Source organism: Lissotriton vulgaris, chromosome 10 (assembly GCF_964263255.1).
Source record: "Lissotriton vulgaris chromosome 10, aLisVul1.2, whole genome shotgun sequence".
Lineage (NCBI taxonomy): Eukaryota > Metazoa > Chordata > Amphibia > Caudata > Salamandridae > Lissotriton > Lissotriton vulgaris.
The window spans coordinates 221,030,903-221,045,253 of NC_141698.1; the positions used below are offsets into that span (position 1 = coordinate 221,030,903).

Sequence of the window (14,351 nt, forward strand, 5' to 3'; positions counted from 1 at the left end):
AGGAAACTGGTCATCATGAGAGCTCCAAACTTTTAAAATGTTTTTTCAAACCAGTGGCAGACTCTAGTGGTATATGTTAAAATAGAATAATCCTGGCCTTCATAACTGCCACATAATGTACAATTTCCTAGTTTGTATTAAGGAAAGCTACAGTTCTGATAAAGAGATTTCTACACCCTTACTGAATGACTGTTGCTTTCATTCAGACTTCAAACCCCCACATTCTACTTCTAGATTCTGAAAATGTTCTTCATATACTTGTTTTTACCTGTGTGTTACTGAATGTTTAAAAATGATTTTGAAAGAGTAGAAATAGAGCAGAGCTCAATGGAGACTCCCTAGCACAACGTGTGGTAGAAAATCTGAGGCTCTGAGGTTCCTTCAGGAAGGTTCTAAGGGTGAGGCTATTCTGATTGGCTGACGCCTAGAGTTTGGTCTCTTTTACAAAAAGAGGCTGATATGTTACAAAAGGGAATGAGGCCTGGGCCTTTCCTTTCTCTTTTGTACCTACTACTATGATATTTTTTATTACCGAGACTCCCAGTCCGACGACGGGGAATGATACAAAGCATGGGAATCTATGAAAGTTCCAATACTGGGGCAATGTACAATTTCCTAGTTTGTATTAAGGAAAGCTACAGTTCTGATTAAGAGATTTCTACACCCTTACTGAATGACTGTTGCTTTCATTCAGACTTCAAACCCCCACATTCTACTTCTAGATTCTGAAAATGTTCTTCATATACTTGTTTTTACCTGTGTGTTACTGAATGTTTAAAAAATAATGAAGAAGCCGAAGCAGTTTTGTTTCTCGCAGCAGCTGAGCAGAACCAAAAATTAGTGGGTCAAAACTTGAGGTGGTAGAAAATGTGGAATTATTCGACAAGATGTATACTACAAAAAAGAGGCAGAAAGACTAAGAGAGGGGGGACTTTCTACGAATTGAAGTTAGCCACCTGGCTACCTTGGTCACATGAGTTTTTTTAAGTTAAATTCTATAGGCCTCTGGAAAATGTTTTTGTGTGAGTGTTAGTTATTTTCAATGAAGAATGAAATGCATAATTCTTGCCTCTTTGTCCTAAATAGAATTGTAAAGTTCCTTTACGGTGGCTCACAAATTGTACACAGCATATTATGTACAGCAGAGTACTGCATTAGAAAGGATGTGTATAATTGATCTGCTTGTATTTTACTCCTCGTGCTCAGAGTTGAAGCCTAAAAAAGATTAGGTGTGTCTACTTCATATTTGCAGTAATTGCTGTAGACATGAATTAGTATCCATTATTCTGTCATTAATTTAGGTTTGGAAGGATACCTATGACATTGCTGTCCTGTGTATTCTGGGATGTATGACCCCAGCACAGGGTAAGGATCATCCATTGTGTAGGAGAAGTTGGTGCCTGTTATTCTGCTATTTATTTACGGGGGGCAGTATAGCAGTGATCCTGCTGTTCAGACCTGAAACGATACTTGCAGTTGCTGCGCATGCAGACGTATATGGTACTTGTTTAGAGTTAAATGCATTTTCAACAATATGAATTAATTGTAATTTTCGTTTCTCAAAGAGATAGTTGCTTCTGCCCGCTTCCCCTGCGTTAGCAGGTACAACCAGTGTTTTTGTTTGGTATAGTTACCCTAAAATTCGTTTGAGAAATATTTTATTGTTTTTTGGTTCTGTTGTCCCCATTTTATGGGGTGAAAGTGCTACCTGGTTCTACGATTTATTTGTCTCTGTGAAGAGGTACTGGGTATGTGTGAATTTAATCTAGGGGGCTTCATGGTTTCTTGGATGATTTGGATGAAGCGGTGTATCTTGAGGATGTCTGCTGTGTATAAGTAAGGGTGAAACAAGATTTGTCTGTTTAGTTTTCCATTGATGTTCTGTGTAACTGGGGAAAGGTGTCATATCCTCAATTGTGTTTGCACAGATTATGTGGGAGTGCTCTGGGAAAGCCAGTTTTCTACACGTCACAGTATATTCCTGTGATATGGCTGATGTTCCAGGTAGGTATGATACAGTGAGTGTGGTGCTTGGTGTAGGTTCTAATGATGCCCGAGGAATGGAAGCCAGGGGTTGAGCAGTGAGCTAGCATTGTTGTGATGGGGTAATTATTATAAATAATGTACACACTGAAGAGTAACTAGGCAAATATCAGCTGAAGCTACCAGTCTGTGTCCACTTATCGTTGTAAAGAATGTATTCATCAGATATTACATAACAGACATTGGATTTCAAGCAGAGCATTTGATCACAATTTTCATTCCGTCTCAATGTAATGCTTGCATTACAGATCACACAGTTTCAGTTTGTCCAGAAGTATGTTTACTGCCCATTTAAAGGATATGCTCTAGAGGGATACGAGGATCCCGATTAGACTGTCCACCTTAAGACATATTGTACATATCATTACTTTTAGAAAACATTTTCATGTTTGTGTCGTGGAATCAGTGGCAGATCATCTCTCAAAAAATGAAACATCGGATGTTTCCACAGGACCACGTTTCCTTAAACCGGTCACCTTTCTGAGGTGTAAAGGTGATCATTTTGGTAAACTGTGGTGGACGTTGCTTAAAGGGCCTCTTTCAACTTAGTTAATAGAGCTGAAGGCACATGGCTTAGGAATGTGTCCATTATTGAACCATAATGGAGACAGCTTGGGAATGTGACTAATGTGGTCATATCAGAGTAATTTCTATTCGCAAGTCTTCTGCCAACGTTTCTATTGTTCTCATTTCCCAGTCTTGAAATGCTTAGCAGGTGGTTTTTCATTGAAGCTCAAATGCCTTATGATTTTAATGGTGTCATGCGTGGATAAACTGGTGCTCAAAAGTGTCAGTGGGCTTTCAAGCTTCTCACCGTATTAATATCATGTAATGGGTTCCTTTTCTCCATGAGATCTCTGGTGGTCGACCAAGATGTGCCCATCACTAAAGGCTTCCCCATAATCTTCGTGCATGTGCTTGTACCCCCCACAGTATGCATTAACTGGTGCCTTTGATGTTTAGTCTTTTTATCATCCTCAGTACAGGCATTGCTTAATTTGAGCCGGTGGTTACAGGTGGGGACCACCTGAACTCATTTTTGGGAACCTGCACTTATTTTTCTGCATTATACGTTTACCAATAGCATGAGAGGAAAATACACACAAAGCGGAAACACAGAGGAAGAGAAAACACAGAGGAAGAGAAAGATGGAAAACCCATCTAAAGGGAGAAAGTAGGAACCTGCAAGAGCAAGATAAAAGAAAGGGCAGGGAGTATCTGGCGGTGGATTAAAGAGGCCTGAGGTTGACTGAAGGCCACGCAACCTCAGCGTTCGGCATGCTGACATTTAATTGTACAGGCCACAGGCTTCTGAGCAGAGCTTAGGGCACCTGCACTCATTCCCTTACAATTTAAGCACTGTGTACAGGCAAACTTCTCGTCTCTTCCATGCAACCCCTTGAGGTTCTCGAGGTTGTGCTTTTGGTTGAGGCTTTGGTCACAGTAAGCAAAGTTACTGGAATCATCTTCGGTGTAAGTTCTAAGGTGTGTCATCAAGTTGTTCTTCTCAATGAACCTTTTCCAGCAATAAGCACAGCTGAACGTCCTGCACTCATGTTTTAGCATGCTTCCCCTCTGACTCCAACTCTTTCTACTCTACGAGTATGCTGAGGGCTTTTGCTCAGAATGCATTTCCTGATGTGCTACTAGGGTTTCTTGACAGGAAAAGGTTTTATCACATTTACAACACTGAATTGGCTCCTCCCCCGTGTGTGTTCGCTGGTGCCTTTCGAGATCAGTCTCCAGACTAAAGGTATTGTCACAATTTAAACAGTGGAATGACTTTTCTCCTGTGTGTAACTTCAGGTGCTTTCGGAGGGTGTATTTTCGACTGAAACGTTTGTCACATTTAGAGCACTTATAAGGCTTTTCTCCAGAGTGAGTTGTCTGATGTGCCACTAAAACCTCCTGGCGATTAAATGCTCGTCCGCACATCCCGCATACATAAGGTTTCTCCCCCGTGTGGATTTTTTGGTGTTTCCTGAGGTATGCTCTCTGAGTAAAGCTCTTACCGCACTCCACACAAATAAAAACTATCTCTAGTGTATGCATTTTCTGGTGTGTTTCCAGATCCGCTTCCAGGTTAAAGGTCTTCTCGCACTGCGTGCAGCTGTAACGTTTCTCTCCTGGGAGAGTTTTATTCTTCTCCAACTTCTCCTTTGCCTTCTGTGCTGCCTCTGCAATGAGTTTCTTTCCTGGATCTGTAGCAGTGAGTGGATTTACTGTGGTGTGGACTTGTAAGTGCATCTGCAAAGTGATCTCATGGTCAAATCCTTTGCTACAGTGGGGACACTGGAACGCTTTCTCTGCCTGATGAGTCTTCTGGTGTGCTCTTTGAGCGATCTTATCTGTAAATGTGGCTTCACAATGCAGACATGAAAAGGGTCTCTTTTTCGTCTCCGCTTGAGCTAAAGGTCTTTCAACCCGAAAGGGTTTCTTTTCATTTAACTCTATTGGACTTGGAGGGTTTGTAGTCTTGTTGGGATATGGGTAACTTGAGTTTCCAGATGGATCTAAGGTAAGATCATTCTGCTGTCCCATGGTCGCCTCTACACAGATCACACTTCCTGCAGAGAGAATACAAAAGTATACTTATCATTTAAATAAGCACAATATGATGGAGACTTTATTACATTCCACTGGAGCTTGGAAGTCTACCAAAAACATATAAACTGCACTGTTGTCATTCACTGGTGAGAAATGCATGCAATTAAAACTTTAGATTAACCGTTACCCTAACTGCTACATTTTAGACTACTGCAGATTCTTGGCACTTGTGTACTACTGGAGATCAAGCGAGCTAAACTTGGAAAGGCAAAGGTCATGAGCACATTCCTGTTATTTTATCCACACCCCCAGCCCTACCATAATCGTTTTCTTCTGCAAAAATACTCAGGACCCGAGACTGTTAGATCAACTCACAGGTTTATAAACTTAACAAAGGTGTTATACTCAGAATGTGACCATGTGCAAATCCCACTTGTCAGTTTAAGAAGTTGTATTATTAACCCTACAAAGCAGCCTTTAACATCATGTTTCATGCCCACCCACTCTGAAAATTCCACTGTAAAGAGACATTATCATGGCACTTATTAGTAAAATCACTCAGATATTGTAGTTCTTACCAACATATGCTGTTTTGAGATCTCTCATGTTGGGTTCTCCTTGCTCCATCTTTGAAAAATAACCAAGTCGGAGAGCTAGAAAACACATTTTGGAAAAGGTTTATCAATTGAAATAAAATAAGAATTTGTAAGACTAATCCACATAGAACAATGCCGCTTTACACACCACTCTCATGCATGTCAAGATTCCAATTAACTTCACATATTTTGCCCTCATACAGTTCATACTGCCCTCATAGACACAGTTAATCTCCCACACACTCCCTCACCCCAAGGCACAATCCATTGCAGAAACTCTCTGGTTCTCCAATACTGGCTCTCAATGAAGATTAATTATTTGCCTCATCACTCCCTCATACCCTAGAATTGAATTTCACCATTTCCACTACATTAATCTAATTCTAGACTCACACTTTCCCTCTTACTGGATTATGATCTACATCGTGTGTTCATGCACTTCAGCTGAGTCTTAATCATCCCCATCTCTGACCACATATGCTTGAATGGAGTCCCACTTGTTCCTTATCCGTGCCTGTGTCTTTCAAAGAAGGCTTACTATTTTTTCGCCACTAGTCTCATTACTTGAAGAACATGTATTTGTAGACCAAGCCCTTTGATCATGTGATCAAAAGTCAATACCATGGCTTGTAAATCTCAAACCCAGTGACAGCCTGACAGGTCTATCCTCTGCAATATTTTTATTTGTATTATCTTCATGGTACATTTATAGAGTGCACTGGAACATATTTGCTTCAGAAAACTCACGGAGCACTAGAATGGAAATAATGGATAACAGTTGGTGCACCATATACATAATGCAGACCATACGCTTTGTGGAAGAGTTGACAGGTATCTTCTTCAAACAACTTACATTTAATTTAGATGTAGAATGAAATGTACTAGGTGGCACATGCTCAGGTGTCTGCTCATATGGAGCTTTAATTCAGACTGGTACACAGCATAGTGCATAAGGCAAACAGTTTTCAATTTAACACTGTGCTTTGAGAGCAGTCAGTGGAAAATGTTAAATGCAGACGTGATGTGATAATTTCTCCTTAGTCTAAATCAGAATTGGGCAGAAAAGATGAACAAAGACCTTGGGGCTTTCCAATGATTTTGGCTGGAAGCCATAGAGAGGGGATCAGGTGCAACACTGTACAAAAGCTTGCATTCAAGTATTGGGACTAAAATACCTCATGGACAGTCTGCTGTGACATTCTGTCTCAATTATTTGTTCTGGCCTACTCTGATAATGATTCTGTCCAGTGGCATCAGATCTTGAGCCCACCATGGGATGTCTGTACTTATGCCAAGTTCGAGATGTCTTGATTAGTTAACTATAATAATAATTACAATCACGGCAAACTATTCGAAGTTAAGGTCATGGACCACATGGAGGCCCAGCTCTCAAAACCAAAAAATACAAATAAGTTAGTCAGAGAGATGTGCTGTACATTCATTAATAAAATCAGATTGTTTTATTGTTTGCTGTTTTTATATATTGTGCAAACGTAGCCAATACCATCACAGCACTTTAAATGAGAACCAGATTACATTAAAATGTTGCTAGGCATGGAGAGTGTAAGTGATTTGCCCAGAATCACAGGATGTTGAGCTGAGGCCATGCCACAAGCATGGCTCCCAAGTTCCAAAGCCAACAGGTCTAGCTGTAAGGCAACATCCCCTCCCTGCTCCTAAAGTTAATTGAAATAACACAAAGCCATAAACAGTGGCGTTAGATAATCTATACTTTTTATCAAATTTAACAGCGACCTATAGAATTAAACCAGTTCTACATAAGGCAATGGCATCCAAGCAGGACCTTATCCCTAATAATGGATAGAGCCATTGACTTATTTTCGCCGTTAAAATAGGTTACGCACATAAAATATGCACTACAGATTTGTTCCTGCAGCCACATTTCCTATAATCAGAGGCTGCACATTGACATTTCTAGTGCAGGATGAACTTTCTCATCAGTATCAACTCAAAATTGCAACCTTTTAAAATGTGTTTTTACTCATGAATGAATGATCGTGGTGTAGGAAAGTGGGTTTCTGGTGCAGTAACCCCCCCCCCCCACTTTTTGCAAGACTACTGATGCACTTTTACTTGGTGTGCCCTGAGTCCCTGCCAATCAGGTTCTCAGGGCCTGTGTTCTTTCCCTAAAACAAACCCAATCGGCATCTCTGGCCACAGGTCAGCCCCTGATAAATGGTACCACAGGTACCCAGGGTACTGTGACCAAGGCAGGCCTCTTAGGGCTGCAGAACCTATTGTGCCACCCTTAGTGGTCCTGTACCCTTACACACACACACTGCCTTTGAAGGCTGCTTGTTTTGGAGCAGAACAAAGTGAAGAGTCGACATGGCACACATCCCTGGGTGCCATGCCTACAACTCACTGCCCTGGCATAGATCAGTCCCCCCTCTAGGTTGGTGCACTATACCACTGGTAACAAACTTCTCAGCATATTAAACGCACACAGATGCCAGTGCGGGATTTAATGAAAAATGCACACAGAGGGCCTCTCAGAAATGCCCCCTGAAAACGTACCCACCTCTAGTGTCCTGACTGAGTGGCTGCTTAGGCTGACATCGACAGACATGTTTCTGGACACCTGGTAGATGACAACTACGGTCCTAAGTTAACAGGGGTCTCTCTGTGTCTTTTCTTTACAGGACCCATAACTTGCCCCCCCCCCCCCTTTTCTGAACTACTTTCTACTATTGTATTACCTCCCTGTACTATTTTGATTAACCTGTCCGATATCATCAGGTTACAACCATGTCTCACATTAAATGGGGGTCCTTGTTTTGTCATCCTCTCCAGGACCCATACTTTGTTTTACCATCGACTTATCTCCCACCACCGTACCACCTCCCTGTGCCATCTCGATTGTTGTAAGTTATTTACTTGCTAATTGAGATAATACGCCGGTGGGTTATGACTACCCTGTTAAGGGTACACTTTCAAATATATGTGTTTGTTCACTTTGCAGTTTCTCGCCTTTGATGATTTGTGTCCATTGATGACCCTCACGTCACCATAGTCGACTCTCCTGCGACTATCTGGTAATGCCCTTCCACCTCGACCATAGACAGTATATCATTACTAAGAAACGGATAATTTTTTACCGTAACTGACGTATTAATTTATTTTTGGTGCAGATTCTTTGCCCCTACTGTTTTCCTTGTTCTGATGAAGACCCTCTAGCAAGGTCGTATCCATCACCTGCAACAATTTGGGTCGGAACGTCAACACTTCCTTCATTCTCAGCCTCTATCCCTATTAATCATTTATGTATCTGTTTTGTAGGCATGAGTTCTTGACTAAGTTATGAACTATTGGTCATTAGAGATTATAAATTGATTGCGAATATTTTAACATTAAGGTCAAATTGACCATTGTTTTGTCACTTTTTTAGCCTTCCCACACTTTTTCCAACACTACCCTTGCCCTTCCCATCCCTTAGGGGCACTTTAGATGTTTCAAATAATTTTGTATCTTATGAACAGTGTACTATTGAATAGGTTTACACGTTGTAATTAAAAACAATGTTGTTATTTTGCATTTGGATTCATTTGTGATATTATTGATCATTTGTATCTGCCGCTCTCGGGGGCCTGTTACAATGCACATCCTTGGACGAGGTGCCAAGTCTCCTACCCAGGATGGGCAGGGTTCACGAAGGGGAAGCTTCAAAGGAATGCCGTATTTGTGAGCTTCCCCAGACCACTTGCTGCTTTCAGCTACTGGTCCCAACTGGTTTTACCCCCTACTTTGGGCGAGAGAACCGGCGGTAAAAAACAAGTGAGGGAGAGAGGTGTGCCCACTACTGACAACCCCAATCTTCCGCTGGGGGAGGCGTGTTAAAGAACAACTATGAGTCCCTGCCATCTTGAGGATGGGGGACCCAACCAAACAGGGACAGGCTCCTGCCCCCTCCCACTGGAGGGTGGCACAATAGGGGGTGTACCCACCCCAGGGAAGGGATCCATTGGTCCCTGCCCTCTACCTACCTGTAACGCCCCTAAATCTAGTATTTAGGGGACACCCTGAACCTTGCTTCTTCAGATCCAGAAACGACAAGAAGAAAAGAAGAAGGACCGAACAGCCGTGCAGCCAGCTAACAAGAGAAAGGCGCCCAATGACTTGGCCACAGCCCTACAGGCCTGTTTCCCCTCGAATCTGCTCCTGCGAAATCCCGGTGTGTCCTGCAGCCAGCAACCTCAAAAACCCCAGAGGACCTGCCTGCCTTCACTTCCAAAGACTGCTTTTCCCGTGAACACCGGATTTGTTCAACTGCAACCTCTGGCAGCAGCCGGAGACCGTGAATCCAGCTCACTCTGCACCAGCCGAACTCGGCCTGAGCTTGAGTGGAAAAACACCACGAGGAGGTCACCCCGGCAATCCTGACCCGAGATCCAGCGACCCTTGACCTGCCTCAAGCCTCCACCAGACGCCTGCAGCCTAAATCCAGAAGACCCCTCTGACCGCGACCCGGAGCTGGTAAGCAGATCTGACCCCAAAAGGCACCTCTGCACCCGACGCCCTATGGCCTTGTGTGCCAAAACCAACCCTTAACTTCCCAACTTACCTCTCGAAGTGGTGGTCGCACTCAGAAGTCCTTCGTCTCCCTGCCTGCAGCGCTTTTGCAAACCGGAGGTTCTCCATTGAAAACAACAGGGCACTCGACCTCGAAACAGCACCCTGCACCCGGCCGCCCTAGTGCTGCTGAGGGTGCACCTTTTATGCTACTTTGCTTCCCCATTTGCCCTGACCTAAACCCTAGGAGCTTTTTTTCCCACAACTTAGTGGCCTGCTTGCCAGCAGCCAGAAGCCACCAACCGGAGGCACCATATCCCGCATTGGATAACATTGGGCCTCAACACTCTGCACCTGGCCGCCCTCGTGCCACTGAGGGTGCAACCAGAGTGCATCACTGACCCTGGGGGATCCCTGAATCTAACCCCAGAACCTTAAATCCCACAGTCGCAATCTTACCTGTGAACCCATGACCTGTTTTTCCTCTGCAGGATAGTATTGACAATTTTCTTCCAAAAAGTTTCTAAGTGTGGAGTTTTAAAATCTAAACATATTCTTAAAAAATCGCAAGAATAAACAAAATGTATATACTTACCTGTTTGCAGGAAATCCCAGTGCTGCATCTAGGTATCCAGCACTGAGTTAGAAAAGTAACGTCAAAAGTAACTTACCTGTAATTTACTGAAAAAGCCTATTCATTTCAATGTACTGAATTTGCTAAGAATTATAACCTACTGCACCCCTTGTAAATCAAACAAAGTAAAATTCCTATTGCACTTTCAAACTGTTCTACAATCAGCAACGTATTACTGTAAAGGATGTAATGCTTACCTGTGCCAGGCTTGCTTGGTTCTAAAAATAAAACAACAGTATATTTTTTTATACAAAAACAATTGGCCTAGAGTTCAGTTCTTGAGTGTGTGAATTCATTTGCTGACAAAGTGTGTACATCAAATGCTTAACACTGTCCTCTAATACTGCCTTACTGTTCTACCACTCTACCACAAATAGAGAGTAAGGTTCTATCGAACTTTAACCTCTGCCTACTGAGGTTCCGTGACAATTGTAAGTGATGTTTTCGACTCGCACGAATATGGTCGAGTCTGGTATCTATGAACCGCAAATGACGAGTTTAGTAAGTGTGCGCAGTTTCGCTGTGCTAACTTAAACCGTTCGTTTGTTATGTGGGTTTTTCATCTGTACCCACGGGTTCCATCTTAGATACGGCATCCATTTTGTCTCTTGCCCTCAAGTAGCCAGCGAACGGACGCTGTCCGCTTCGCGACCCTGGGACTCCCAAGATATTTGCGGAAGACACATGTTCTTTGTAAGTGTCTTTATGACGAGGGGGATGATACTGTAAGGCAGATGGCCCCGCTCGAGGCTCATCTTGCCGTGTTGGTTTATTGTCTCAGCCGTGCATCTCATTAGGCACGTCCCTTTGATGCCTGTATCTCGTGTTTCCCGATACCTCCCCTTTTACACCCTTTCCGATCTCCCCACTGTCTCCGTCTTCCTCTGCACCTGTCTTTGTTCCTATTTCGATCTGTTTTACTGCCGATTGGAATGCACTAATGTTGGGAAGATGGGTTTTTACAGTTGGGAACCGCCAAATGTTTCGGCACTTATGTTCCGGACCTTATGTGTATCAAAGTGACCAAAGCGACCCCTCTGGGGGATAATTATGGGAACCGGGTTGTAAACCTTTGTGTATCATGTTGTCCTATGGGTAAAATCTGTATAAAAGGAGCGATCCACAGAACCAATTTGAAGCAGTCTCCCCAAGTTGCACATGTTGTACTTGTCGTGACTTCTGTGTTCCCTGCAGTAAATAAACCTTGAATCTTTGACGCCGAAGGAAGTGTCCCGTGTCTCTGTCATTCGTACGCCGGAGCAGGTTACCCACGAAGGTTTCAGGTGTTGTGCCCTGGCACCGCTGGGTCTTAAAGAACCCAGTCCTTCAGTTGGCGCCCAACGTGGGGCTGCATCAGTGGTACCGGTCCAAGCCCGACGATCGTGAGGAACTTCGTGTGAAATCTCCGAGGGAAGGTGCACTCCGCTTCATCGATCCTGTTGTCGAAACAAGTGGCCTGAAGACTTTTCCCGCGAAGATTCCCGCCTCCTGACGGCTGCGACGGACTGCTGCCCTGACTGTAGACCTGTTTTGGCGCCTGGCGTAGACCTTGGTAGAGCGAGACGATTGACGGGCCTTCCTGGAGACGCCATCGATCTTTGAGTTAAGTATTTGTGGGTCGCTCCCAGAGTTCTTGGTTGTTGACACTTTAGCGAGTGTTTTTGTTGTTGACGCTGTGTGAGTGTTTTTGTCGGTGACACTTTGCTAAGCGTACTTTGTTGTGTTATTTGACGACTGCAGCCGCCAAAAACCGAGGGTTTTTGTTCTTTGCTGGGACTTGGTAAATCCCGTAACCCTTGAAGTTTGTGAAACTCGGCTAGTGTGCGAGATGCCTGGTCGTAGTACTTTGTTCAGTTGTTTCAGACCTTGTGGTGTGGATTCCCGACTGGAGGACTCGTGTCCGATACCTCCGGTTGGAACTCCGACTTATGAACTGTACAGTAAACATGGGCTAGGCCCGATTACTTTTAATGAATACTGGATCAAATACACGAAGAAAGATGGTGACCTTCGCTGGCCACCACATGGTAGCTTCGAGGCCCCGATCTTAGATAATCTAGAGGTTAAATTGTTCGCGAAAAAGTCAAGGCCGGCCATGTTTGATGCCTTTCGGTTGTGGCGTAAAGAAGCCCGACAGAAAGAAATCAGACAGACTAAGCGAAATCAGAGAGATAGTGCTGGTACCATTGTAAAGAAAGCAGAGCAGTTTCAGCATGATAAGGAGGTTAAGGAAAAGGAAGTGTTTGACAGATTACAGCGTATGACTATAGATAAGTGCTATCCTGCTTTGCCTATGGAGTCGGAAAAGAAGGATGAGTCAGTTGAGGATCCTTTAATGTCTTATCTAATGAAGTCGCCACCTCCGTACGTACAGGGTACCACAGCCCCTGTGATTCCCCCTGTACCTGTTCCTGCACCTATTCTTCCTTTGCCTGTTCCTCAACCTGCACCCGTTCTTCCGACTGTTCCTGCTCCTTCGTCTGTTGCTATTCCTACTGCTCCTCCGCTTCCACATACTCCTGCTCACGCTACTGCTCCTGCTTTGTTAACCCCTGCTGTTGTTTCTGTTTCTACTCCTTCACTTGTTAGTCCTGTGTCCTATACTTCTCCCTCTACTCGTAGTCGTAATTCTACTCTTGCGGCTAGCTTCTTTCATTCGCTCGGACCTGTTCTTGGGTCCGCCGGTTCAGATGGTCCTCAGAGACGTAGCCAGCTTCCAGGTAATAGGGAACGTGCTTCGCTATATAATATGGCGATGGGTTGGATGACGCACCCCCTTAGAAATCCACCCCGTATTGTACTCGACACGTTTTGTCAGTTCAATATACCAACCCAGAGATTTGTGTTCGAGGAAATGTGCAAGGTCCTTCGTGATCAGATATCGGCCGACGCACCTGACGAGGTGCTGACCGCGTTGTCTGATTTACAGCTTCAGTTTTCGGCTGGACTGATAGTGGATACCAACGTTCGACGAGCCGTTGAACGGTTGCTATCTTTTCGTCCCACTCCTATACCTCAAGCATTGTTTGTTGAGGATATTGAAAAACAGCCAGACGAGTCTGGTCAATTTCCTATGCGAGAAGTTCCACCGGTTTGGATACCAGCTGATCCTAATGCTCAACCCCCGGTATTGGCGCATTTCCAGAGAGTATGGATACATCTCCCATGGAAACGCTCGGAAGTATTGCAGGTGAAGCAATCTTTGCCTGACCCACGCAAGAATCCTACAGGGTATTACAAAGAATTATCGCAGCTCGTAGATGCTACGGTAATGAATCTTGCCGATATCGATATGTTGTTCGGCAATGTCGTACCGCAACCGGTATGGGCTAAGATTCGTCATGAAAACCATCCGAATGAATTAGGTGGTGCTTGGGCTGCCATTGTAGCGGCAGATGCCGGACAAACGGCTGCTGCTAAACCCGACCAGCTGATTGTTGACCTTCCTCAAAGAATTATAACATTAATGAAAACTCTTATGCCAGCTATGAGGGTGAACTGGGACAAATTGTCAGCTTGTAAGCAAAAGAAGGACGAGAGTGTTTCCGACTTCTTTACGAGGTTCGAGGAGGCATTCATCGACCATAGTGGTCAGGATATGAGCACTGAGGGTGGTCAGAGGTTGTTCGTGGATAAATTTGTTTCGAACTTATTGCCCGACTTGAGCAATAAATTGAAAAATTCAGAAAGTGCATGGGCCGTTTCTACTTCAGCTCAGATATTGGCTACGGCGCAATATTACGAGAATAGAGAGAAGGAGGAAAACGACCGTGCTGATAAAAAGACGAAAGAGCTAAAAACTAAAGTGTTGTTGCAACAAGCATATCCTCCGCGTTCAAATCAGAATGCATCCCAACAGAATAGATCACAATCGCAATCGAATCGATCGCAGCCGCGTAATGACTCCTCCTCCCAAAGATCCTCGTTGGGGTACAATCAATGTGCTTATTGTAGACAAGAGGGTCACATTAAATTCAATTGTCCTGTTTTAAATGAACGTA

At 43.9% G+C, this 14,351-nt stretch overlaps 1 protein-coding gene across 2 annotated transcripts in view; it reads right to left on the bottom strand.

Moving 5' to 3' along the window:
- Nucleotides 1–2,300: 2,300 nt before the first annotated feature.
- LOC147685007 (uncharacterized) overlaps nucleotides 2,301–14,351 on the bottom strand; it is a 164,904-nt gene continuing 152,853 nt past the window's right edge. For both annotated transcript variants that reach the window (XM_086940903.1, XM_086940904.1), the window contains 2 exons: nucleotides 5,169–5,243; nucleotides 2,301–4,610 (listed from right to left, as the gene is read on the bottom strand). In XM_086940903.1, the coding sequence (XP_086797029.1) occupies nucleotides 3,640–4,610; nucleotides 5,169–5,217 (1,020 nt within the window). In that variant the 5' untranslated portion in view covers nucleotides 5,218–5,243 and the 3' untranslated portion in view covers nucleotides 2,301–3,639. The remainder of the gene's footprint in view (nucleotides 4,611–5,168; nucleotides 5,244–14,351) is intronic.